This window comes from Fulmarus glacialis, unplaced genomic scaffold, assembly GCF_000690835.1.
Source record: "Fulmarus glacialis isolate BGI_N327 unplaced genomic scaffold, ASM69083v1 scaffold14824, whole genome shotgun sequence".
Lineage (NCBI taxonomy): Eukaryota > Metazoa > Chordata > Aves > Procellariiformes > Procellariidae > Fulmarus > Fulmarus glacialis.
Window position 1 is genome coordinate 1 of NW_009208798.1, and position 26,989 is coordinate 26,989.

The window sequence follows — 26,989 nt, forward strand, 5'->3', positions numbered from 1 at the left end:
CACCCCGGTGGTTTCCCAGGCGTGCCTCTGTGGCCATTTTTTCCGCGTCTCCGTCCGACGCAGGTGCACTTTTGGGCACTGTTGCAGCCTGCTCTTTCTTACTAAAAGAAAAAAATAAAACAAGCCATCGTTTTATTGCTTTAGCTATTGGGCTCTGCAGCGCTTTCCCTCGTGTGTGCTATTCCGTAGAAAAGGCTGGTGAAGAGCCTGTCAGACAAGTCTTCCCAGACACAGCGTGAGTGAAATGAGCAGCCGCATGTTCCTGCTGTCCTGCCTTCCGGGCGGGAGCAAAGTCAGTTTGTAAAGGATTTTAACGGTTTAGAGTTGTTCGTATTAAGATCAAATGTTGTAGCTTTTTGCCGAAAAATGTGCTGTAGAGGGAGTTTGTTGGATGAACCGTCATTTCTTTTTCTGAACAAATTGAATGCTAAGTTGCAAAAGTTGGTAATTCTACTTTTGATGAAGTGGCTGCCTACCTGTCATCTAACAACTGGGTAATCTGTCCTAAAAGCATGCTTCTAAAAGGTTTGTCATACAAAAAGTCCTCAATGGGTGTCATGCCTAAACTCTTCCCAGCTTAGTTTCTCTCTGATTCTCTTGGGCTGGCTTCATTTTTCAGCTGTGACAGCTCCAAGCGGGCAGCTGTTCTCTGTGGCTGGCGTGCTGCTGAGTACAAGCTAAGAAATGGTTTAGAAAGGGCAGATGTTACAAGATGCTAACGTGTTTACGTGAAAGGTGGACAGCAGGGTTAGGCCAAGCTGCAAAGAATGCAGAGACTTGATTTTGAACTCTTTTAGCTTGCATGTTTTCATTGTATAGCATATGTCGATTTTTAAGTTTACCTGATCTTTTTGACTCATCTTTTGTGAGATAAGGCACAGGGCCTTACAGGGGCTACAGACTAGAAAATAAAAATGTCCTACCATATGTGCAGTAGCCAACTTTTTGAGGGCAAGCACTTGACTTAGGACTCTAGTGGTGGATCACTCTTGTCTAGTAGGCTCTACAGGCATACCAAATAACAGACCCCATCTGAATTATTTGCTTGATACATTGAGAAGCAATGATAAATCTCCCCCAGTGAATAAACCGAAAAATCAGAACTCCCGTTGTCTCCATGTTTTCAAATATGTTAGAGTATTTGCCTGTGTCAGACTTCATCAAAAATACAAGAAATTTGCAGTAAAGAAAACTGAAAGATTGTAATTGCAAAAACCTTGAAGATTTAATTGGGACAAACCCAATTCTTTTTCCTAAAATCCCTGTTATTAGTTAAAGTACAAGTCCTAAAGGCTTATAGGATTTTTGATGCTTAAGTTTCCCATCATATTCTTTTGTGCAATGCTTTTGATTAAAAGTTTTAAATAGTTTGGTTTTTATAATTCACACTGTGATCTTGCCTCTACAACAGTTACAATTGTTTCATGTTAAGTATAATTAATTTATTTTCTTTTGAAAATGTCAAATTGAAACAAGTTAATTTACCTCAAGGGACATCTTGGCCATAGAAATAAGTCATTGTTTAGCAATGAATAAGTAAAACCAAAACCTAGTTTCTAATTTACTGTTTTTCTTTGCTAGGTCATTGTTACATGTAAGCAAAATTACAGACTACAAATATGGGAAAGAAACGCATCAAAGGCAAAACTGCACCGTCTGATGAGTCTCTGGATACACTGGGTATGTTTCCTCAGAGAAGTCTGTGGTCCTAATGTTTCGTTTGACCTCAAAGAGGGCTTGAAAACTCATTGATATTAGAACACTAGGCACTGGCTTTGAAGTCTCATTTATAAAGTGTGGGTTTGTATAACTGAAACTGAAGTCTACCAAGAAACTTAATGTTGCTACTTTTCTGAGTATGCTAGAAAATAATAATCCCCTCTTGAAAAAGAGAATTATTTTCTGGTTTTCAGGAAACTCAGAGACACAGTTCTTTACTGATGCACACAGATCATATTGAATCGTATAAAATTCCTCAGAGTACAAAGGGTTTGTAGAGTCAGCTGCTAAGCTTGTCATGATAGGTATTTTCCTAATGAAGATTTTGCTGCAGATTTTGTTTGCTTCAGCAAAAAAGATTGTGATTAAAATATTTCTGTGAAACCATTTCTCTTTACACTAGCAACTAACTTAGTACTGGCCCTGGACAGCTCAGCCCTCTAGTCATAGTGCTTTTTCATTAAAACCTCTTTCTCTTCCTTGCCCTCCGTTCCTTTAGAGAAAATCCCAAATTGTTAATGTTATCCTTCTAGCTAGATCTCATCCCTGTGTTGAAATTTTGTTTGTTATCTTGTTTACCCTGGTTATTCTAGCTCTTGTTTTTGCTTGTGCTGTGTAGCATTGTCTTCTACCATCTTGTCTACCAGGTCATAGATTGTGATTGCCCATCTTGTTTGTTGATCCTGGTTGGGGAAACAAGTTAAGCCATGCTAATTTAGCTGGGAGAGAGAGCACTTACAGTTTTAGCCAAGAGGCTCAGTGTGATGGCCTGTTTATTTTAAATTCAAGTCTACTCTGCTTTGGTTTTCTGGTTGTCCTGGTCTCATGGTAGCTTCTGTCTCCTATGGCTTTTTAGCTTCTTTTGTCTTTTTTTTTTTTTTTTTCCTGGAATGAAGATCAATGTCTGCTATGACTGTTCCTCATTTTTCTCCAGCAAAAAAATCAATTATGGTGCAATTGCTGATGGCATCTCACTCCTTTGGCTAAAATTAGGCTAGCTTACCCTGGCAAAGTCCTATACAGCCACAAGGTAGACTAACACGGATCCCTGTAATAAGTCCATTGTGAATAGGTATAGTAGCGGCCAATGTACAAAAGGTTTGTTTAAAAACCACAATTTTGAAGTTGTAGATGAAGTTTGTGTTTTTTAAAAAGGCTTAAAGAATGCATCTAAATATCTGTATTTGGCTTACTAGCTAGCATTTGTACTGTGGTAAAATCCTATAATCTTGGACAAAAACAGAACTGTAGGTACAAAACTTTTCAGCGGTTTCAGCTCACACGAAGGTAAGTTTGCTATCTTGAGGCTGTAATCTTGCATATGGTTCTCAACAAAGGTAGATTCAGAGCTGTTACGTTATCTGTGCAATAAGAATACCTCTGTAGAGAAGGAGTTAAGACAGTTGAATTATGTAAACAGCTATGTAATTTTTCTCAATAGTTTCACAAAAATGTGGGGGGTTTTTTGGCATATTAAGAACATACAGCATTTTTCTTTTAGCATGGGTTTGTTTATTCTGTGCTTTTTGACTTAAAAAAAGAAAAAAAAATTAAAGTATGTGCCTCATTTTTATTTGGAAGAACTTGAATCAGTTTGCATATGTGCATTGTCTGTCAATTGCAATTTCTCTGTACATGACTTAGACTTACAGACAGCTTCTCTTCACGCAAGTGGCAGTGTAACCAACAACCTTAAAAATTAAACAAAAAAGAAATGAGATAATTAAACTCCTGATAATAGCTCTTAGCAACAGATGCCTGTTCTCGGTGTTACCATTCTTAGCAGAGTTTGGTTAAATAGATGGAGTTCACACCAGTCCCAGAAGGCGCAGTAGTATTGTAGTGTGAAGTGATAATGGTATAGGTAGGATGACTCTGCCATTCTTTTTTACCATAGTCTGCTGCGTAATTTCACTGAGGCAGCTCAGCTGGAAGCATAACCTCCATAATCTCCACTTTTATAGGCCAGCCAGGTGCTGCCTTGGTGACTGGAAACCGTGGCAGTGGGCTGTGGCTGCTCCCTGGGAGGTGTGGGAATCATAACGCCACAATAATAGAAGCCCACAGCCTGGCACAGTAGGTAGGTTTGTATCCAAAAGTTTTGTCAACTCCTTTGACTAGATGTAGATTGGAGTAATACTTCTTTTTTTTTTTTTTTTTTTAAAAGTAATGGAGTAGTTTAGGATGCAGCAACAATATCCCCGGGTTGTGAACGGGGGTAACAAAGGGTTTCTTTCTGATACGTCTGAAACATTGTCAATGTTTCTTTGACTCTAGAAAGGCTATCCTAGCTTCTGGATTGCTGCCTGTGTCTTTGAAGCCTAGAGACATTTGCATTTGTTATGATACCTACATCCTTCTTGTGCTTTTTATTTTGTAGAACCTGTGTGCAAGCATATTCGTAAAGGATTGGAACAAGGTCATCTGAAAAAGGCACTGCTGAATGTGGAATGGCATCTTTGTCAGGACTGCAAGGCAGACAATAAGACACAAGAGAAATCTGAGGAGAAGACTGACGAAAGCCCTTCGATATGGTTGTGTCTAAAATGTGGCCATAGGGTATCTCTTGTTTTGTTGTTAATTAATCTTAGTATCTTTCAGTGCCTCATAATATAGTGGAACAAGAGAGCTTCTAGTTTATTATATTCTCTCTTTTTTTATTTTAAATGTGGTGCTACATAGATGATTTTATATGCTTTAGTGTGATTAAAAAAAAGTCTGCTCTGAATTGCAAATGAAGTACTTAGAAGCTTGGCACAAAGGCATTTAGCAGACTTAAGGCTAAAACACCATCTTGAGGACTTATTTTCCTAGAAAGTCCAAATTATTTTGCTAAGAAAATAAAAATTTCTGTTAATGCTCCTAATTTATGATTTTTACAGTAAGATCTTGTGCTAACATTAGTTTATTAAACTTGGAACTATGCATGCTGAAGAGGTTTTTGGTTTTGTTCTGTTTCATTCTTCAAGCTGTTCAAACTGGAATTTGTAAATTAGATGTTTGGTCCCTGAGCAACTTTATAGTTATTCTGCACCCATTAAGTTACTTTTGTCTCTGCAGAAGTAAGTGTCTTGAAATAGACACCCATCTGGTCATCCTAATTAGTTTAACATAATTAATCGGTTTTCATTTTAATCCTTTGTTTATACTCTGACTTTATATATGTTTCATTGATAGTCAACTGGATTTGTGACACTTCTGGTTATCAACATTATAGGGCTGTGGCAGAAATTCTCAAGAACAGCATGCTTTAAAGCATTACACAACGCCGAGATCAGATCCCCATTGTTTGGTTCTCAGTTTGGACAACTGGAGTGTGTGGTGAGTTTGTCAGGCAACAGTTACAAGACATAGCTAGAGGGCAACAGAGGCTGGGATATAATTTGTGTTTTCTTTCCTTTATGATTTCTAGGACTTATCTCTAGAAATTTATGAAGCATTTCCACACACAAAATTCCCAGCAGTCTTTGCTGAGATTTGCTGAATAAATATTACTTGTAAAATTTATAACTAGAAAATTTTCATAATTGAAGTTGAAATCGGCCAACAAGTAAATGCTGTTAACTTCACATTTTACTGCTTTTACTTGGTCAGAATACTGACGTGTAGAAATGTATGTCGTTATGTAGCTCTAAATCTTAACTTTCAGCCTTGGGAGAAGCAACTTTCTGATGTACAGGTAGTGACAAACTTAATTACTTTTATTTTCCCAATAAATATAACTTCTTAATACCATATGTGTGGTGAAGAAGCACAACTGTAGAATTACAAGATGCTACTGGATCAATCAATACAAATTCCATCTCTCTGGTAGTATTTCTTTCTCTTAAAAGGAATTCTCCTGAAATGAATATTTTTAAAAGGAATAGCACGTTACTATGTAAAGGGGAACCTTAATTTTCCAAACTGTGCCGTACAGAAATACTGTGCCTTACATAGAGAGTTTTCATTTTGCTTTGTAACCTTTTTTTAAACTTCTTATTTGTCATTATGTTAATTTTATATAACATTATCTCTTTTACTTGATTGTATTTAATGCTCTTATATGCAACGATCAGTATTTTTATTGAACTCTAGAATGGAAATGGACATTAATAACATATTGCTAGTGAATTAGTGAGCTTATTTTTGTGAATTTAGATAAGTTTTAAAATTATGATTGTAAAGGGCTTTATTTTCTTTGCTCTAAAACTTACATAGTTTTTAAATCAAAGTACTTGTGAATGAGAGGAAGTTGTCTTAAGCGAGATATTTTGCTTCCTTCTAGAATTTCTTGATTATACAAACTTGCACAAAAAATTATTCAGAGATTGATATATTGGCTGTAAATTATTGTTGTAAATCAAACCTACAATCAAGAACTGTATTTCACAGTGGACTTAATACATAAAAGCAAAAGCCTTTTTGATCAGAATTTATTAATGCTGTGAATGTATGAATAAATCTCTGTGTGCATGCATATGTGGTTGAAATTGGACTTGAGTAGTACCTGTAGATGGTTAAAAGAAAAAGTTTTGAACATGGAGAGAAAGAGGAGAGTTCTAGTAATTCATTAAGTTCTGCTCTTCTGTGGTTACAACAATTTGCTGTTGTTGCTATTTTCAGTGCTGGTATGACTTACCAGTTGGATCTACTTAATGTTTTCCCCCCACTGGTCAAACAGCCATCGTTGAAAAAACTTCTTGATTCCTTCAAGGCTTCCTGTAAGGATTTTTGATGGATGAAAGGTTATGATGTTAAAAATTGCCCATGGAAGTAACTATCATTTGTTATTCCAGGAGTGAGAATGCCTATTTTTACAATTAACCAAACAAACAATAAATACGTACTCGGGGATCCAAAGGTTGAGCCAGTTTTTTTCAATGAGATATGAAGAAATGTGAAAATTGCAGCGAATTCCAGGCATGCTAGAGATTTAGGCAAGCACTTTGCTGCAGACTTTTGCTGCTTTTAATATCAGAAGATAGAGTCTAACTTATGGCAATCCTGAAATCTGCTAAATGCATTTGTGCCTAAGAACTGTAATTGGTATGTTTCAAAGTGCGGAAGTATTTGCATTCTCTTCATCCCTTTTGTCACCTCTTCAAAGAGTTGATTGGGCAGAACTACGAAATTGGTACATACAACTCTCCTTCGGCTGTATGTGTTCTGGCAGAATTTTACTCTTACTTAAGCCTTTGTCACTGCAGCTTCTCTCACAATTTTGTTTAAAACAGATTAGTGGCATAACCACACACTTCTTTGCTCATAAAGAGACAAATAGATTTATATTAGTAACAGAAGAGCAAATGAAAGCGTGCAGGATTAACAGAGGACACTGATTTGTTTCTTATTCAATTTAAATATAACGAAGTACTTGCTTGGCTAGAATACTCAGAATATTTTTCCATGCCATAACATTCATAAGTCATTTCCTTTAGGGCCTGATATCTTAGTTGCTTGATTTGGGCAAAATTTTCCCTGCATTTATTTTTCTTGAAGGGTAGGTTTCTAAGCACATCTTTTAAGGGTCTAATTTATATTTGTAAATTGCAATCTCTAGTCACTGAAATAATTTAGTAAAGATAATTTTTAAACTTTTTATTTTCTTGATCAGAAATAGATTAAAGTCCTCTCTAAGACTTCTAAGTCTTAAAATAAATCTCATAATTTTATAACCTTGTGTAATGAATTGCATCAAACAAGCAAATAGTTTAGGACTTTTAAACAATAGGAAAAAAATAGGATTAATTGTTTTTCTTTTGGGGGGGGGTGGAGACAGGTGCTACATATGCGATAATGAAGTCCCATATAATACTTCAACCCGATTGGGTCAGACTGTGGATTATGTTAGAAAACAAGTCTGTAGTGACTCATCACATACAGGTAAGTGACTATAGTATACATACAGTAAATCAGAAAGTCCCTTAAATGTAGGAGACAGTACTGTAAATCAAGAATATACACTAAATTAGATTTAACTTTTGAAGCACCTTATGGTAAATTAAAAAGCTAATTTCTTCTTTTTTTTCTTTGTCAGAATTCTGATAGCATAAGTAACATCCTAGTCCATGGACCTAGTTGGACCAGATTTTATTCCGTGTCCCCTAAACTTTTACGGACCAGAAATATAGGAATAGAAGGAAAAAAATACAGTTTTACTGTGACTTTTTTTGAAAATGTGACGTTCAGCTGTCCGGCGAGTAAGGAATTGACTTTCAGTACTTAGAAGTGCTCTGTTTATTCATCAGTATTTCTCAGTCTGTCTTGAGATCTGAAGAAAAATTGTCATTGCTTAAGGATAATTTGATTTGATTTTTTTAAAAGTGTTTTTGTAGGTATTTGTGAATGTATCAGCTGGGATGACTAAGTCTCCAGCTGTTGCAGCACATTTCCTAAAGGAAGGAATACCCAAGAGGATTTGTCTGCTTGGTCTGTACATTTAGTATAGGTAGCTGCAGTGCATTCAGAACTCTCTAAAATAGCATGTTCAGCCTGCAGTCTATCTGCAAATGTGGTTGTTTAAAAGGAAACAAACCAGCAAAACCCCTCAGTTTCCACAATGGCAAAACTGTTTTTGTACAAGGCATTTCCACTAGAAAACTGGGAAGAATTTGCGTGTCAAAATAAATGCTATAATTCATGGCTATCAAAAATTCCAACACCATCCTACACTTGGGTGAAATCGTAGCCCCCTTGGGAAGTAGATCACAACCATCCAGCAGTGCCAAGTGGCTGTCTCTGAGTATTTGTTCAGGAAGCAGCAGAGAGGTTTTCCCACAAGGACCAGAATCTTTGAGTGGTTTTGGTCAGTCTTTCCCAGCTAGGTAGTTTCTCTACATCTAATATTTGAACTTCATGTTGGTTGCCAGAATTTTCTTCTCCGGTTTGAACTGCAAAATGGATGAATACCTGGGTGCAGTTGTTGTCTGTTTCAGGTGTTCCATCTGTTGTTGTCCATCCGTTTCTTGTCCATCTGCAAAGACTGTATTGCCTGGTTTCCGTGCTTTCTCTGAGCTGGCATTACTTTATTTTAAAGTTGATCTTGGCTCACAGCCTTATTTATCAGAAACGTTATGAATAGTAGACTGCCAAACTGGCAGAGCCAGTGTGGGTGTTATTCTGAAAATTACCTGGAATTCCCTTACGATTTTATTAAACAGGTTATTGAAATTTTGAGCTATACACCAAAGTAATTTTTGGGAAAATAATGTGTCTTGAAATACATAAACCTTCCAGTTTTATCTCTTTAGGTTCATGAAATGAACATAAGAATGCTTTGACAGTGGGAGGCCTGTGCATTTAATTTCAGGCAATAGTGCCATGTGGAAAGCGATATTATCTCAGATGCCATCTTGTTGGATGTTGTATAAAGCCCTAACATAGGTGATTTTGCAAAAGGAATGAAATTTCAAATAACACATGCAGAGTTTCAGAGATTGTTGGCATGAATGGCTTGTGGGCCAAGTGGCATGTTTGAATTGTATGCTGATCTGAAATGGCATTTCAGGGGTTTCTAGATTTTTTTTTTTTGTTGGTTGGTTTGTTTTGTTTCTTTTTAACTCCTGTTGCCTAGACAGTTTAAGAACCTAAACCAGTAGTGTTACATTTATACAATTACAGAATGAATTATCATGTGTTCAAGTTTTGAACATTGTGGATTGCTGCTGCCTGTAATTTTTTCCTAGCCCATTCTCTGTTACTGGATTAATAAGTGGTATGTTTTTTTAATATTTCAGTAGAAAAACAACCAGAGAACAAAGAATTTGAAAATAAAAAAGTAGAAAAAGACAGCAAAAATGAGCAAGAAAAAGAAGTCTCGCTTAAAGAAGAGAATTCTCATTCAAGTACTAACTTGGAAGTGACTGTGAAAGGCCTTAGTAACTTGGGGAATACGTGTTTCTTTAATGCAGTGATGCAGGTATGGTAGTTATTGCTGCTCTTAAAAAATTTTTTGAATAGCAAGAGGAAAAAAAAAAACCGCAAAAACCCCACCCGCAGAATTGTACAATGACGCAATTAGAATGTGATTTTTATCTGCCAAGAATGATGGGTTCATTCTAAAAATAGTGTATTGGCCCAGAGAAATATGAAGAAATGGAGCTGCAGGTTCAGACTTGCTCTAAGGGAGATATAATAAACTGCCCTGTCTTTGAGGGACAGCATCTTTCACTGGTGTAGATTAAGCATGCCAACTTCCTAGTTTAGTAAAAAAAAAAAAAAAAAAGTCTGGGACATCACCCTTGCTGACCTTTTAGAATATAAGAGATTAATACCCAAAGACTGTGGGTGTTTACTGAAACAAAAATGTCTCTCTCAGCAACAGGAAATCAAATAAAAGTAAATATTAACAGGATGAGCATATTGCATTGCCATCTTGTGCGTCTTGCTCAGCTAAGAAGTGTTTGGATAGAATAAACTTGCTCTTTCATGTGTATTAAAACTGGCATGTAATCTCGTGCTCTTCGGCTCTTGATACTGAAGTTTTACTCAAACAAAATTCCCACTGTACTTGCAGGTTTTAGTAAACAGTTTGTTGGTTTTTTTTTAAAACATGTTTTAAACCAAGCGAATGTGCGCACTGCATTTTACCTTTTGATTTTAGAAACAGACACTGTCAAAAGATCAGTCTGTAGAAGAACAGTACATTTAGGGTTTCTGCAATCTAAAGTAATATATAGAGAGGCCACTTGGAAGTCCCATTAGCTGTATGGAATGTACCTTTAACTGTTAAACACTGTTAGAATTTCCAGGGTGTTAGTTATCACTCTAGTTCTGTGTTTGGGAAAAATAAACTGCCACTAATCTGGTTGCTACAAATTCTTTTACCAGTGGAACTCAGCTGCCCTTCCTCTTGTTCCCCAGTCACCAATCTTTTTCTTTCTTTTATGTTCTACAGAATTTATCACAAACTCCAGTCCTGAGGGAGCTGCTTAAAGAAGCTAAAATGCCTGGCACAACAGTTAAAATTGAGTCACCTGAGTTATCCATGGTATATATGCTTCCACCTCCATAGTGTTTCTCCCCATCCTTCCATTCTGTTAATAAGCAATGCTCATCTCTGGATTTTAAAGCTGTTTCAGCTAAATACTAACAAGATTAAGATGTAAAATCAGTGGGAACTTCACCATTGACTTCCATAAAGCTGCCATAAAGCTGCTTCTGAAGTCAGCGGAGGTCTTTCATTCAAAGTGAAAGAGCAGTGATTCAATACTCTTAAGTATTAGTTGTCATCAAAGGAGTACTTACATTATGATTAAGTTACTTAAAGGATGAAAATGTGTAACTTTTGCTATAGTGTCACTTGTCTAAGTGCAAAACAGGAAACTAGAGGATGTCTGCAGCGCTAACTTAAATAACGCACCTGTCATTACAGTTAGGGATTTGGATGGGAAAGAATGGTTGTGCATTTTAAGAAATTGGGTTTTTTTCCTAATAAAAGCAAGAAATCCAGAGTTGCAACTAAGCAATAAATAATTAATGACTCTTAACCCAGAGTTTTGGTATCATCTTATGAGAAACCATGTGTTGATTGTTTTTGTCAGGTTAACTTATTGCCATTTTGGAATTTTGTGTATTCTATTTTAAAATAATGTTTTCAAGAACTGAAGTGTTTAGATAAGGAGAAACTTACTCCAGAAGGATCTGTCACCAAATTAAGGCAAAACAACTTTGTTGCTTTTGTTTGAAACAGGAACCTCAGCTGATAAAACTAGATCAGCCAGGGCCTTTGACATTAGCCATGTATCAGTTCCTGACAGAAATGCAAGAGACAAAAAAAGGGGTAGTCACTCCTAAGGAACTTTTTGCTCAGGTTTGTAAAAAGTGAGTATCTGTACAATTGCATGTCATAGTGAGTATGAAAAAAGTTTGTTAGTTGTTTAAAAAGAAGGTCAGTTTTCTTCCTTTTTTTTCTTGAGCTCACATCACAGCATATAAAATTTGTGTAATACTTAAGTTTTGAAAGAAGAGGATAAAGAGCAAAATATAAATGAAGAGAAGTAAAATGAAAGATACTCAGTGACATATTCTGATTAGCTAGCTTCATATTTTTAGAAAATACCATATGTAGACATTTGTTGCTTTTATATACATATATGCTTAAGACTTTGTCCTTTTGTGTCTGGTATGAATTGTTTTTACTTTGTCTATCTCTAAGTTCAGTTATACTTTACAATTATTGTTTCATTTGACAGAGCAATACGATTTAAAGGTTATCAGCAGCAAGACAGTCATGAATTGCTTCGTTACTTGCTTGATGGGATGAGAGCAGAAGAAATCCAAGTGAGTGCTAATTTTGTAGTTGTGCATACCTTTCTTCTTCATACCCCAGACCAAGACTTTCTCTTCTGCTGAGGGGAGAAAGAACGTTCTTTCTGCAATAAGTCAACCTCTGTAGAGTGGTTTGTGCTGCCCATAGCACGCACTTGAAGCAGTTTAGCAACAGAGCTGTTGAACCAGGCAGCCTCTAAGCAGTGGGGTTGCGAAGGAGCAACGACAAGTATTACTATTTCCATTTAACAAAACCGTTCAAAGAAAGAAGTTTGTTTGTGGCCTGTATCTCTTACATATATTGCACACATTGTTTAGGTTTCTAAGGTAATGATATTTTCTGCCTTTTTGGAAAGCAATGTACTGGTTATTCTCTATGCTGTTACAATAAAATCAAGTAGAAAGGTTCAATTTTGCTTGCTCTAAAGGTCTTCGGTTAATTCAACACTTCTAATATAAATGTCTGTTGTCCTTCAGAAATAGATTGATTTGTCCACAACTTCTACAGAAAAAGTGGGTTTGGAGTATGTGTAGTCACCCTAAAGAATGTCCTTTTGTCTTAATTTCTGAAATGCCTGAAAGATCACCTGTGGAAATTCCATGATTTTTTTTGCCAGTTTTAATTTGAGAAAGTATTTCATCCTTAGTTGTGTTGTTTGTATTGATTCTCTTAATTGGTGAAGATTAAACTTTTTCCCCCATCTGAAACATTTTGTAAAATGAACTAGTTAACTGAATTAGTTTAGGAAATTTTACAGTGTGTATTTGTTTTGAAAATTTCAGCAAATAAGTGTTGGAATACTGAAGGCGCTGACTGACTCTAACAAACAAAATGAAGAAGAACTTAAAAAGAAAATTAAAGGTAAAATACACACTACTGATGTGATAATTTAAAATCTTCTGTTTCATTGAAGTACACAAAGTAACACTAATAGTATCAACTAAAAGATATATGTTTAATTGTACAACTTTATGCCATCTCTTGAATATGTGTGTATCTAGAATCATAGAATCATTAAGGTTGGAAAAGACCTCTAAGATCATCAAGTCCAACCGTGTTAGTCTGTTTATTTAAATGTCTTGCTGAACTTGGTGGCATTTCCTTCTTAACAGTGTAAGAAAGAGTTGATTTTATAGACATTATACATTAAAATATGTTTGAGTAGTATTTAATCATTCAAATATTACGTAAGAAATTAAAATATTAGCACATAAATGTTATGATTTATTCGGTCCCAATAGTCCATTGTTACTTAACAGTGGTATAAAAAAAAAACAGTGAACAGAAGAATTTTTAAATTTTTCAACATGACTTAAGTTAGAAGATGAAGAGCAAGTTTAAATTCAGACTATGTGCCACACTGAAAATATATCTTGAGGAAATTGGTTTTGTTTGTAGGGCACCTATACAGACAAAAATTGGTGCTTGTTTTTTAGGCTCAGACAGTTGTTTTGAGTTAAGTCCTGAGAGAAAATAGGACCTCTTACCAGGATGCAGTACTTCTGAGAAAATAGGGAAATATGTTTGAGTTGAGCAAGTGGTTTGACTGTTGGTTCAGTCAAACTGTCTTCTGCAAATGTGTTTTTGCCCCCATTCCTTTGATACACAAGAGGATCTTAATTTAGGAATCTTGCTGTACTTCCTGAGGAAACTAGAACAGGCTAACATGTTCAATCATACATCTTGCATACTGTATTCTCTTTTTTTGTATTTGGTATGCCATAACTAAATTGGTTGCTAGTATATCATATGTAATATTATTAACTTTACTATATACCTTGTCAATTCTCAGAATATGAAAAGAAAAAGGGAATACAAAGTTTTGTAGATCGAATCTTTGGTGGAGAATTAACCAGTACGATTATGTGTGAGGAATGCAGAACTGTAAGTAAACTGCCTGCTTTGAATAGCCTAGAGTATAATTTTATGTAATCTGCAGGAGAACCCCAAAGTAACTCTATGTAGGAATAAGTGAAATTGGAGAGATTTGCTTCAGTTAACACACTTCTAAGAGTTGACTAGCTGCATGCTTTTCAAAGAGGGACATGGTTTGGCTGGAATCTTTCTTCCCTTATGTTATAAAGCTTATCTTTAAAAGACTTCCAGAAAAAAGAGATCAGCAACAGCAAGCTGCCTCTGCCAGAAGAATTCACACTCAGATTCGTGGTAAACACCTTCCAGTGGTACAAATTGTAGAGTGGATGAATTGTTCTGCTACCAGCAGTATGCTGCCAGGGGCCCTTTCCTTTTTCATCAGATGATTAGGTCTCTCCCTTTCCCACACTGGAATGACCATGGGATTGCCAGGAGAATAGTTAAGCAAGAAGGCACTGCTGGGATAATGCATCTTGAGAATGAATTAATTCAGGGTATTGGTGAGTGGGCTAGACAGATTGCAGATATCAATCTCATAGGCCCAAAGTTGAGTTCTCACATTCTAGGCCACTAGAAAACTGAAATTTGTGAAAGTATTTCTTGCCTATTTCTCTGATAATATGACTGCTAGATTTTGGTCATGGATAGCTGTTTGTGAAGGTAGATTAGCTGTGTTTTATGTTTGTATGCACAAGTGAAAGCATGCATTGAATGCAAACAAGGCTACATACAAATAAGCGTATTGACCGCAAGCCAGCCACTTCCAAATAAAATTAAATTGGATTCTTAAATATTCATTTAAAGGTATCGTTGGTCCACGAGTCTTTCCTTGATTTGTCGCTTCCCGTACTAGATGATCAGGTAAGAAATTGCACGTGCTTGCTTTTTGGCTTAGTTTTTCTTTTGCTTATATGAAAACACCTTTATTATGTAATCATTGGCGAATTAATTCATGCATCCTTCTAACTGTCTCTTTTGAAAGTTAAAATTATAAATTTGCCCAGAAAGATAGAGAATAAGATTTTCATGAGAGTCATTCCTGTAAGTTGCGCCTCATTAATTGTCTCTGGAAAATCACTGATAGTCTGTTGGTGATCTTGCTGCTTTGTCAGTTAACATTTCTAACATAGAGATTGGCTTAGGGAATAATCTAATGGGAATATGTTCCAATGTTGTCTCACTATTGCAGAAGACTGAGTTGCAAAGAACAACGTTTTCCAATTCATCTTCACTGTTGTAAAACTGAACTAAATTGCATGACAGTGATGGGTGCCTAGTGGTTGTTTGAATGCTTTTTTTTTTTTGCTTTTTTCATGCATTTTTCTGCACTGAGTGCAAGAATACTTCTCGTAATATTCAGGTTATTGAATAAAGTTAAGAAACATTGGTAGGATAGTATGTGAATACTTATTTGATCAATATTGATTTATTTGATTGACCTCTAGACACTCAAAATACTTTATTTGCTTTATGTTTTATATTGATAATCTCTATATGTAATATTTCAGATTTGTTACGTAGCACTGCTCACACAGAAGCTAATGAGTAAATACTGAAATGAAACCCCCTCAGCCAAAGGGATCATGTTTCTTCTGCAGCAAACAAATTTCATTTTAGCAGAGGCAAACAAATTCTGTGGCAGGCAGGTCAACTGAAAATGTCTCCGCTTGTGTGAAATGTTACTCTTCAGTGCATTTAATGAGATTTACATCTGTTAGAGCCAAAGGTAATGTTGCCCCTTTACAGGTTCAGAATTTGGCCTTTGATAGCCTTACTTTTTCATACTGTTTCATTCTGCAAGTCATTGTTTCACATGGACTTCTATCTGGAGTGAGATGCCTCTTTTGTAAACGTTAGGGTGGCATAAATGAGTGAGTTGTATATTACAGTCGCTAAAATGTTATATCTTGAGCTGAGAACTCAGATAACATCTCATCCCTACGGTTTTCTTTGGAATACTGTTTTGTTATTCAGGACAGTAACATCTCTACGTTTGTGGTTGTTTTGTGGCTTTTTGTTTTTTGTAGAAAGTAAAAATTACAAATGAGAGAAACGTTAAAAAAAAAAAAGAAAAGGAATCTGAAGATGAAGAGGATAAAAACAATGACTGTTATCTTAAGCAGAGAGATGAGCCCCCTGGTACAAGTAAGCACCTTCAGAAAAAAGCAAAGAAACAGGCCAAAAAACAAGCCAAGGTTGGTTTTGATAAGTATTTCACTTTTATTAATGAAGTGCTTGCAACTTCTGGTAAAACAAATTCTTTTTGCTTCCTCGGTTTAGATGGAGGAGAAGGAGACAGCTTAGAATTTCTCCTCACTCAGTCACACAACTGAAAAGACCAATTGTATCTGCGTCTCTGCTATTAAGAAGTTACATGTTCTGTTAAGAGTTGCTGTGCTAGGAATAAGCTAATATCCAGAGGAATGTGGAATTTATGTTGCCTGTCTGAAGTAGCATTAATTTCTATCAGGCAGCTGTTCTCCAGTCATTGTGCAAGAATATTCACGAAACTTTAGAATACAGACATAAGAAGGGATCGGGAAGATACAAAGGGAATCATTAGTTGTATTTTGAAGATACTGTGTAAAAAGGAGCAGGGGGAACTATATCTGAGTGAGGGTAAACTCAGTACTGGTTGAATTGATCATCTCTGATCATTAAATCATAGATTATTCCTGCCCACCCCCCCGCCCTTTGCAGCTATAGCATGCTACAAAAATTTTGATAAAGAAATGGTAAGAAATGCTAAATACAATTCAAACTTGCTCTGGTTTTTTTGTTCTTATATATTATGTATTCCAATTCGCAGAGCCAGCGCCGCCAGCAAAAACTTCAAGGAAAGGTGCTTCACTTGACAGGTATCTGTGCAACTGAACAGTCAGAAAAAGATATCGAGTATAACCAAGAATCAGAGGCAGAAATTAACTCTGAAACTCCTGATATGAAGCAAGAAGAGGAATCATCAAATGATTGCAAAGATCACTGCTTAACTCAAAAAGACTTGAGTGTACAGGGAAATAGTACAGAAGTTCAGAGCAGGCATGAAAATACAGGAAAGCCAGAACAAGAATGTGTAGAAAATGAGTCTCTCGTGGATCTCCCTATGGAGGGCTTAGATTCTCCTATAAAGTTTGTCAATGGCCTTGACGACCTATCTTTGAAAGATGAGGATGTTGAAAATGAAGATGAGGAAGAGCTTGCTACCGACTTTTCAAAATTACACTTGGGTGCCAGTGCTGAATCTGATACGAGTATCTTAGACGACCTTCAAACTGTTCCCATCAAGAAGTGTGAAGTATCGACTGAAGATCCAGAAACAGCATTTTGTACTCTTGCAAACAGGGAAGATCTGAACCCGGAAGAAGGTTCAATCCATCACTGTTTGTATCAATTTACCCGTAATGAAAAACTTACTGAGACCAATAAACTACTCTGTGATGTATGTACACAAAGACATTATGGACCAAAGAAGAACATAAAAAGTATGACAAATTATCTTTTAAAAGAAAACTTTAAGTATGTCCCTATCTGCTGCTTGGGTGGGTAAGGGGGGGAATGTCCCTAAAGTGGTATTTGTATAACTTTAACTTGGATCAGTTGAACCAGTATTCACCGGATAGGTTGTGAGAACCTCTTTCACACAGATTAATACAAGTTCTTAATTGAGCAGAATAGTAGGCTCACAGCTTGGGTATGGAATACTGCAGGGCTGAAAAAGAAGAGTGAGCAAAGAGGTGTGGGTTTGGGTTTGGGGGGAGGGAAAGGGCATTTCAATCTAAAAATTCATTATGTGGATGAATGTAGGGAGTAGCTATTTAGCAGGTGACTTTTCTGTTCTTTCTTCAAATGTGAAAATTCTGCTGTGACAGTCATAGGGAAGTTGTGTTGGTGTTTGCTCAAAAAGCTAATAAAAGCCGCATGCAATTCCTGATAATGAGAGTTGTAGAGAACGAGCAAGAATTCATCCTGATTGTGCTGACACTGCTCAGACATGCTGTGACTGGTTACTTTTGTGATATGGGATCTGCAAGATGGCAGCTGCCATATGGTTCATCATGTTAAAAGGGGAATGTTCAGTTTCTCAATTGTTGTAGTAGATGACATTATAACAGTCTAAATAGTGAAAACAGAGAAATTATTGCTGTAACGTTTGTTTAGATGTTAATCATTGGCGGTTTTTCTTTTCTGCAGGTGAAAAGAAGTATGTTTATAGTAATGCCAAAAAGCAGATGCTAATCTCTCTTGCTCCTCCAGTTTTAACTCTTCACTTAAAGAGGTTTCAACAGGTAAGTAGCAGGCTGATATTGCAAAAATGTGTGTGTATATAAAATCAGTTTAATATGTATGTATGCACATAGTACTAGTTTATCTTAAAACTAATGTTAGCATACCTTCATTTCCTATAAGACTGTTTTGGTTTGGGTTTTTTCCCAAGGTTTGGAAGGCATTGGTGTGCGGCATTGGTGTGCAGCATTGGTTTTTGTGGTTTTTGAGGAGTTGGGGTGTGTTTTCCTGAAAGAATATTCCATTAGTTACCTGGAAAACACCGTTTTGTGAGCTTATTTGCAATATATTCCCTCACTATTGTTATTGCTTACTGTATTAAGCAGTATCTTAGCATTGTTTCCTGCTACTGCAATTCATGGTCTCTTACATTTCAGTACAGATAGAATAGGATCCATTACTAAATGAATGTAACAAATAGGTCAGTAGAATTGGAAAAGAGAGGATTCCGAGCCTTACTGGGGCGGGGGGAAGGGATGACTGGAAATCAATGCAACTTAAGTCTTATTTACAGACACTGAAATAGAATGGCTTATCTTTTTTCCAAGTTGTAGGAAAATTTTTAATTTAGGGCTTTAGTTTTTCAATAAAGAAAGAGGAAAGGAATGAGGATGGGAGACAGTGTTGCCTCTTCTAAATTTAAAGCTGTTCAGTATTTTGGTCAAAATACTTGAAAAATAGGGGAGGTGACTCTAAGTAGATGAAAAGCAATTCCACAGAGAAAATGGAAATGTGTAGCCTATTCCAAGAGACTGTAACATGATTAAGGAAGTAACTTTTGTCATCTTCTCCCTTTGTTTTTCCAGTTTGATACTGGAAGATTATTTGAATAAGGTGGGAGTAGAAGTTACATCAGTTTTGAAAATATTAAATTAGATCCTCAGGCATACTGCAGTATCTGAGAAGCAAGAGATGTCCTCATAGTTACATGAGTACATTAGAGCTGATTCTTTTTCCACTTTTGCTGCTGTTAAGTTACCGTAAGAGTGAGTTGAAGAGTCATCTTAATTTGTGCTCCAGTGCAGCATGTGGGGGCAAGGAGGTAATGCTGGAAAACCTTGGGCATTGGAGGAAAAAAAAAAAACCCACAATGTTGCTTTTTCCCAATTTTGTGAAATGTAGAACTGATTTTCTATTGTTGAAACTTTAACCTGAAACATTTAGTAACTAAGTATGGTTTTAATACACTACACTTTAACATTATGGGGTTTTCCTCTACTTTGTCTGTTTAAGGCTGGATTTAATCTACGGAAGGTTAACAGGCATATCAAGTTTCCAGAAGTGATAGACTTGGCTCCTTTCTGTACAGTTAAATGTAAAGTAAGTGGGAAAACAATCAGATTCTCCTTTCCCGTGTTCTAATGTGCTTTCAGAATTAAGCTGCTTAGCAGAATCTTTGTAGAACGCTTGTCAAGCTTCAGTTATTTTGTGTGATAATACAAGGTAACTTACAAGTGCAACTCGTACTTGAGTCAGTGTACTTGCACTGATCATAGCTGTAGAGCTTGCATGAATCTGTAATGATCAGCTTCCCTTTCATCAGCAAACAAATCAAAGCAAAGTGGAGTTTACATTCTAGCCTTGTTTAAAACCCAGTACCTGACTGACACACCTAAACTTTTGCTTTTATAGAACGTGGCTGAAGGGAATACAAAAGTGCTGTACTCTCTCTATGGAGTTGTTGAACACAGTGGAACAATGAGGTCTGGGCACTACACTGCTTATGCTAAAATGAGAAGTATGAACAACCGTCTCCCTGATCTTGTCCTTCGAGGACAGTCTCCTCAAGGTAAACACTTAGAAATATTTTACGAATTATTTCTTACTGCAGAACAATAACAGGATTGATTGCTTCAATTCTTGGTAATAACTTTTACTCCTAAATTCTTCCTTTCACAGCTTCAGAAACTGAACCAGTAAAAGGACAGTGGTTCCACATCAGTGATACCCACGTACAAGCCGTGTCTGCATCAAAAGTGCTGAGCTCGCAAGCCTATCTCCTGTTCTATGAGCGACTGCTGTAACTCGTCTGAGAAGCCTTCTTGTACGTGCAGCTGTCTTCCAGTGGTCTGAAAGAAGGCAGAGACTTGCAAATCATGTTGTTAACTGTTGGAGCTACTGTATACAACTGCAGGAATATATTTTACGCTTCTTAGACACACTGACAAATGGTTAACTTATACTTTTTCCAGTGTTTTCACTACTTTTAAATAAAAGTTTTTCAGAAGTACAGCTTTGAGCTTCTATTGAGTAATTTGTGTGTTGGCACAGACAAGCAACCGCTACTTTTAGTTTCCTGCAAGTGCTATACATCTTAGTCAGCAACTCTTTCACTTTAAAGGGACCAGCTATAATTTTGAACTAGAGTTGTCTCGGCTATCATCTGTTCCATGTGTATTTTAGGACTGGGTTCCAAGCATAAGAAGCTGTTTCTTCCTATGCAGCTTAAAGCTGAGACAAGTTCAGCATCTCTCTTTCCACTGTTGGTTTATGTCCAGTAGAGGAGCCCTCAGTTTGCAAAAACGCTCTAGGAATTCTTTTGCATGAGAACCTGATGCTGGTATTTTGGCTGAGAGCTCAGATCCCTCTCCTTTTCGCTACAGGCACTCCAGCTTAGCCTTTCTGCACTGGAGGCGTAAGAAAACTAGTCCCCCAGTGACTGGTAACTTTAAAGTTCTCTTCTCCACAAGCTAGGCTTCACATGGGATTTCACATAAATAAAATCTTGGCTCCTCCATGCCATAACAGCAGCTGCTTACATTCAGTGCATTTTTCACAATAACCTTACTAAGAAAATGGGCAGTCTTATGTATTCTTGTTACCCTTACAGCCATCAGCAGTAGCACTTGTGCAGCTGACTATTATCAGTATGCCAATCCTTGTGAAAACTTGCTGAGTTTATTTTTCAGCCACACCAGCAACTGACTATAAAGCGAGCATTAGTGTAGCTGTTGTATGGCAGCCTTATTTAGGCATAAGATGGTTCCAGACTTGATTTAGCCTTCCACTCCCTTCTGGCTGTGAAATAGAGTAGCACTGGCAAGAGTAATAAAAGGATTAATTATTGAAGTGGCTTGAATTTCAAGTGCAGTTCTCCTTTCAAGCTACTCTGAGGCACACAAGCTGTTTACTTTCCAAGAAGAATCTTAACAGGGGGCTTCAGTTAAAAGATTCCAGCACTCTGCATCATGCTAGTATTGCCGCTCAGCATTTATTTTTAAGGCCATTAGAATGAGATGCAGTTCCCTGCTGTCAGGCTGCCATTTTGAGAGCGTGGAGACTTAAGGGGTGAGGATGAAATAGATGCATGGACCACAGACCTGCTGCCATACTGAATTATCTTAATACTCATTTGACTTTTTACACTCAAATATTGGGTTAAGAGCACAACTAAGAGCACAAAGAGCTGCAACAATTATAGATTATGCTTTCCTGAAGTTACGAGCTCCCTGCAGCAGGCTCATGGTCAGTCTCCTTCATCCACTGTACTGGCTGCAAGTGTCAGGATGGTGGGGTGGGCTGCAGATGTGGCCTCTGTGAGGAGAGGCCAGGCATGCCTGATGCTGGACACAGCCAGCCCCAACGCACCCACCGCAAGGCACAGCTGAGCCTCTCAGCCAAGATGGTAGCGCCCTGAAGAAAGCCTATGTAAGAAAGGGCAAAACGCTGCCCAGGATTGAGGGGAAAGTGTGAGAAACAGCCCTGCGAGCACCCACGTGAGAGGAGCAGCAGCTCCAGGCACCCGAGCAGGGATCCCCTGCAGCCCCTGGAGAGACCATGCTGGAGCAGGTTGTCCCCCTGTGGCTTATGGAGAGGACCATGCTGGACCTGCACACTGCAGCTGCGGAGGCCCCCAGGCCAGAGCAGGTGGATGTGTGCCTTGGAGGAAGCTGCAGCCTGCAGAGAGGAGCCCAGAGTGGGGCAGGTTTTCCTGCCAGAAACTGCAGCCCGTGGAGGACCACACAGGAGCAGTTGTTCCCGATGGACTGTAACCCGTACAGAGGATCCCCACGCTGAAGCAGCTCACGAAGGACTGCACCCCATGGGATGGGAGGAGGGGAAAAGCATTCGTCGGAAGGAGCAGCAGAGAGGACCTGTTACGGACTGACCACAGTCCCCCTTCCCCACACCACTCGGGGGGGAAGAGGTAGGGGAGTCAGGAGTGAAGGAGTACAGCTGAGTCTGGGCAGAAGGGGAGGTGAACAGGAAGGTGTCTTAGTTTTTGTTCTTGTTTCTCACCCTCCAACTCTATTTTTAACTAGTAATAAATGAATTTTCCACATGGTGAATCTGTTTTGCTTGAGACAGTAATTGGTAAGTGATATCCCCATCTTTGCCTCAGCCCATGAGCTTTTTCTACTTATTTTCCACCTCTGTCCTGGTGAGGAACGGGCGTCTGGCAGCCAGCCCAGGTCAGCCCACCCCACCCAGACACTGTCATCCCCACACACATGCCTGCACATTCACATACTGGGAACAACCACGTCATGCTAAGTCCAAATAAAATGACAGTTAACATTGTGACAGTGAGTACATTTATTGAAGTGTTTGAAGTTCTGCACTCAGTTCATAACTTAAAGGCAACAGAGCAAAACATGGTGACAGGCTCCAACTGGAATATTATAAAACTCACATAATCATGTCACTTAAGAAGTACAGTTAAATTGTTCAATCATTTTGGTCTTCATCCCAGTCTTTCTTTCCTGATGGAGGTTTAGGGCCACCAGCTGGTTTTGCCATAATGATCTTGAAGATAGCAGGGAAGTAGAAAAAGGTAAGGTTAGAGTCAGACTCTTATCCCACTCTTACTTACAGCCCTATGATGCTGAGTGTCAACATTCACTAAATCCATGCAGTTTCCCTACTGAACCTAAGCCAGTGAATATTGTTACCCATCTAACCGAGATAGTCACAAAGTAATTACTTTTTTTTTGAAAATGGCAGAAGCTGAGCTGCAATGTACAAAAAAAGGGCTTTTACCTCATTTTTGCATGCAAATTAATACTTCAGCTAGTCTACAAAAGTGAGTGCTTAAATAGGCTAATGAGTGACTGGTTTATAGGATGCACACCACAGAAAGCAGAAGAATTATCAGAGCTATTGTTCTGAATTATTGAGTCTAAACATCACAGTTCAAAAGCATAAAGTCCACTAGTCCTACCTTGTTAAAGGCTCATTTTCTGCACTTGCTATAGTGACAAGTAAGGTAAAACTAAAACTGCACTTGTCATCCCTTCAATGAAAATTTGGTTTTAGGAGTAAAATTCATTTGCAAAGGCACAAATATAAAATGTAGCAATCAGCACACATAAGACAGCAGTGTTACGTGTCCTCAAGAAAGGCATCATCTGCCATGTGCTTGTCAATATGCTCATGCATGCACTCACACACAGATACCTCTCCGCTAGAGAAACAGAGCTTACTGCATACTATTTTTCAGGCTCATCTTTCCAGTCATCCTTATCCCAATGTCCTTGTTGCTTAGGAGCTTTTGGACCACCTGCCGTTTTTGCCATAATAATCTACAGAAATTTTACATGCAAATACATTTTTGCTAAGGTTCCACAAAATAGATAAGGTTAAGATTTTTATCATTAAGATGATAACCTCCATTTTTCCTAAAAGCTGGATTTTAATGTAAAAATAGTATATGAGAGAAGGTTTCTTGTGTTAAATCTTGTTCCTACAAAAGTTACACTAACTTTCTGGATACGAGTATTAACTGTCAAATCTTAAAAAAAAAAAAAAAAAAAAAAGAAACATTAATAGCGGTCCTATAGAAGCAACAACATTGCAACATTCCAAATTATGAGCTCTTGAACAAACTACTTCCTGGCTTTCAGAAATAAATCTGTTTTCAAGTATCATATTTTTATGCCTCGCATTCCCAGAAGATTCACTTATTTTGCATTAGTGTTCTGCACACGGAGTTAGATGTTTCAGTTCAACCGCTATATCACTTGTAAGCTTACCTGATCTACCCTTAGGACAGTTACTGCTGCATTTGTAGCTAGCTTGATACCCCAGGATTTTCCAAGGTATGTGTCTAATACACCAGCTTCCAACATATCCTTCACAGCAGCAGCTTCAGCCTATCAGACAGGGGGAAAAACATTATTCAAAACTTTCTCAGGCTTCTACCTAGCAAGTTATTGGGTTTTCAAGGTTACAGGTTTAGAACAAGTTATCACTTTTCTGATCTCATCTTCTCTCTTCAGAAAACCTTCATTCCTAATCCATTAGCAGGAAGACAAAATAAATAATTACTAAAGACTTACTCTCCATCACATTAGTTCAGTATCCCACTTTACCCCTACATAAGGCCACTACACTACACCGAATTTAACTGCTTGCTGATGAAAAAAAAAAACACTTCAGTATTACAATTCTAAGTTGTTATTCTTCTAGACTGCAACACAGAGCTTCAATGATTTAAACTAATCTATAAATACTCCATACTGATAGAAGTACTTTTAAATATAACCCTGTACTGCAGAGCACCAAAGTAATGTGAGAGTCTATTTACCTCAATATCAAATCCGACATTTTTGTTCCCTTCCTGATGCACAGCATAAAGTTTGGAGATGACCTCATTAGCCTTTACTCCAGAGTTTTCTGCCAGCGCTCGCGGAACGGCTTCAAATGCCTCAGCAAACTTCTTGATGGCATATTGGTCAAGCCCAGGACAAGTCTAAAGTGAAGTTGAAAACCACGTCAGCATTTCAGATAGGGAGGCATCCCACGTTTTTTACTGATTTATATGCATTAATACACATATATATTTTGATATAAAATAATACATATAGAAGTCACATATATATTTAAATACACATATGTGGGTGTGTATATATATACACATATAAAACCAAAAAGTCAAAAAGCCCATTTGCTGTACCTCTCCATAAGATGTGATCTGCTTGGCTAATTCAATCTCTGTTGCACCACCTCCAGGAACAAGACGTTTATCCTGTGAACAGACCATCGCAAAATGCAACATTTTACTTCAAGCATATCGGTTTTCACTTTTTAGAATTTATATATTCTATCAAGAACGCAATAGAACTTTATCCCACACAGACTTACTAAAAATCCGCTTCAGAACAAACGTGCATCATAAAAGAAATTTACCGTAATTTACTCACTCATTCCAAATGTCTTTGAAGAAAAATAGCTTCTTTTGTAAAAAGCAAAATAATAATACAGTGGGGTTTGTGTCTGGAGTTTTCTGGTGGTTTTTTGTTTGTTTGTTTTTTAAAAAAAAAGTAATTTCAACTCTTGGCTAACTAATGATAGAATTCCTAGATTTTCTCATCTTTTCCATTAACTTGTTGGAAAATACCATGCAGGAAACCAATCTACTGTACACTAAGTTTAATATGTCAACAGGTGTTATAAGGTGTTGGGGGTTTTGTTTTGGTTGTTGTTGGTTTGGTTTTTTGGGGGGCTTGGGGGGTTTTTGTTTTGGGTTTTTTTGGTGTGGTTTTTTTTGTTTGTTTGTTTGGGTTTTTGCTTGGGTTTTGTTTTTTTTTTTTTAAAAAAAAAATTAAGCATTTTTTATATCCTTTGGCAAACCAGCATTCACTTAAGAACTCCAAGTCTTTTGAACAGAATAGTAATCATCATAAATCATAAGTCAGGACCACTCCTGGAGACAATCATAAATGCACAGTCTATGGCTGTTTCTGCATTCTAAATCAATGTGCATGTCTTGGTATGTACAGGACATAAAGCATCAAACAAAAGTTTAACATTTTTTGCATGCCACCTTTCGAGTAAATACACAAACATCTCCTTTTGTATTAAAAAAAAAAAAAAAGGACAGAAGAATATTCAAGTCCACAAAGGCTGCTCAGAAAAAACTCTGAAGAACTGAGTTCTTCCATCTATAAAGCCTATCTGTAGTATGTGGAGGAAGCATGTCTTATCACCAATGAACTAGAAATTTAGTTTGCAACCAGTCAGTTCCTCCTGATCCCCAGTGACAAACAAAGCTACCTAGCTTTTCTTCTGTGGCTGGGTTCCAAGGAACATTACAAAACATTTAGGGAAATAGTCAAGAAAGAGCTGACTGCCATTAGAAAGTGATAAAACTAATGTGTCTTTAAGAACTCACTCATTACTGGAAAATTGAATGCAATACATGCTGAGCACCATCTTTTATGTACGCTGTATTCACAAGGATGTCAACAGCAATCTTCTCTACACAGCCCTCTACACCTCAGCACTACACAGCCTTCTCTACACCTCAAGAAGGCTCCTAAGCTGATAACGTACATATCTGCTACAGCCTTTGTAGCAAATGAGCACAAAGCACGCATGAGTCTTGCATCAAACTGATCCACAGCTTAGTTTTGATAACTGAAGTGTTCTGGTTACTTACCCTTGTGAGTACTTTGAAAGTATTTACACCATCATCCACTGCTCTCTCTATGTCATCCATCAGATTGTCTGTAGATCCACGAATGAGTATAGTAGAAATGGCACCATCCTCCTTTTCTGTTCAGACAGACATGTGCAATACTGAATTAAGTTTGGTTGATGTAAAACACATACGAATGTCGTACTTCTAGAACAGTAGCATTAGGAGTTCTACAGAACATACGTACCATGCTTAAACACAACAACTTGCGTATCCCCGACCTCTGACAAATATACACTATCACAGTGACCCATTTCTTCTAGAGTGGGGGGAGTCTGGAAGGAAAAACAAGAGTTAAGAGGTGAACCTGCTCATCAGCACTCTCCCTTCTGCTCCTCATTTGAAAAGTCCATACCAGTCTGGGTAGGGCTGTTGCACCAACGGTTTTGCACAGTCTTCTCAGATCCCACTTTGAGTTCAACCTTTAAAAACAAAAACAC

The 26,989-nt window shown here is 37.5% G+C and overlaps 2 protein-coding genes across 4 annotated transcripts in view; one reads left to right on the forward strand and one right to left on the reverse strand.

Moving 5' to 3' along the window:
• The first annotated feature begins 1,619 nt into the window (after positions 1 to 1,619).
• On the forward strand, positions 1,620 to 20,322 carry USP16 (ubiquitin specific peptidase 16). Of its 2 annotated transcripts, none has more exons than XM_009576619.1 (17): positions 1,620 to 1,680; positions 4,100 to 4,278; positions 4,937 to 5,040; positions 7,481 to 7,584; positions 9,438 to 9,619; positions 10,598 to 10,690; positions 11,393 to 11,523; positions 11,895 to 11,982; positions 12,754 to 12,832; positions 13,764 to 13,855; positions 14,651 to 14,707; positions 15,874 to 16,041; positions 16,656 to 17,328; positions 18,038 to 18,132; positions 19,364 to 19,450; positions 19,763 to 19,919; positions 20,030 to 20,322. In XM_009576619.1, the coding sequence occupies exons 1-17, from the start codon at positions 1,620 to 1,622 to the stop codon at positions 20,152 to 20,154; spliced, it is 2,475 nt and encodes an 824-aa protein (XP_009574914.1). In that variant the 3' UTR covers positions 20,155 to 20,322. The 2 variants fall into 2 exon arrangements, with proteins under 2 accessions (XP_009574914.1, XP_009574915.1); XM_009576620.1 differs by having other exon boundaries at positions 9,441 to 9,619.
• A 2,331-nt stretch (positions 20,323 to 22,653) lies between these two features.
• Positions 22,654 to 26,989, reverse strand: part of CCT8 (chaperonin containing TCP1, subunit 8 (theta)) — a 9,827-nt gene continuing 5,491 nt past the window's right edge. For both annotated transcript variants that reach the window (XM_009576621.1, XM_009576622.1), the window contains 7 exons: positions 26,905 to 26,971; positions 26,737 to 26,824; positions 26,511 to 26,626; positions 25,026 to 25,097; positions 24,657 to 24,821; positions 24,103 to 24,222; positions 22,654 to 22,876 (listed from right to left, as the gene is read on the reverse strand). In XM_009576621.1, coding sequence (XP_009574916.1) covers positions 22,799 to 22,876; positions 24,103 to 24,222; positions 24,657 to 24,821; positions 25,026 to 25,097; positions 26,511 to 26,626; positions 26,737 to 26,824; positions 26,905 to 26,971 — 706 coding nt within the window. In that variant the 3' untranslated portion in view covers positions 22,654 to 22,798. The remainder of the gene's footprint in view (positions 22,877 to 24,102; positions 24,223 to 24,656; positions 24,822 to 25,025; positions 25,098 to 26,510; positions 26,627 to 26,736; positions 26,825 to 26,904; positions 26,972 to 26,989) is intronic.

Bases quoted from the DNA above. Each gene is read 5' to 3' on its own strand.
- USP16 (XM_009576619.1), top strand. From the start codon at position 1,620: ATGGGAAAGAAACGCATCAAAGGCAAAACTGCACCGTCTGATGAGTCT. The intron at 11,983-12,753 runs GTGAGTGCTAAT...TGAAAATTTCAG, and splicing joins TGAGAGCAGAAGAAATCCAA to CAAATAAGTGTTGGAATACT. The intron at 12,833-13,763 runs GTAAAATACACA...GTCAATTCTCAG, and splicing joins ACTTAAAAAGAAAATTAAAG to AATATGAAAAGAAAAAGGGA.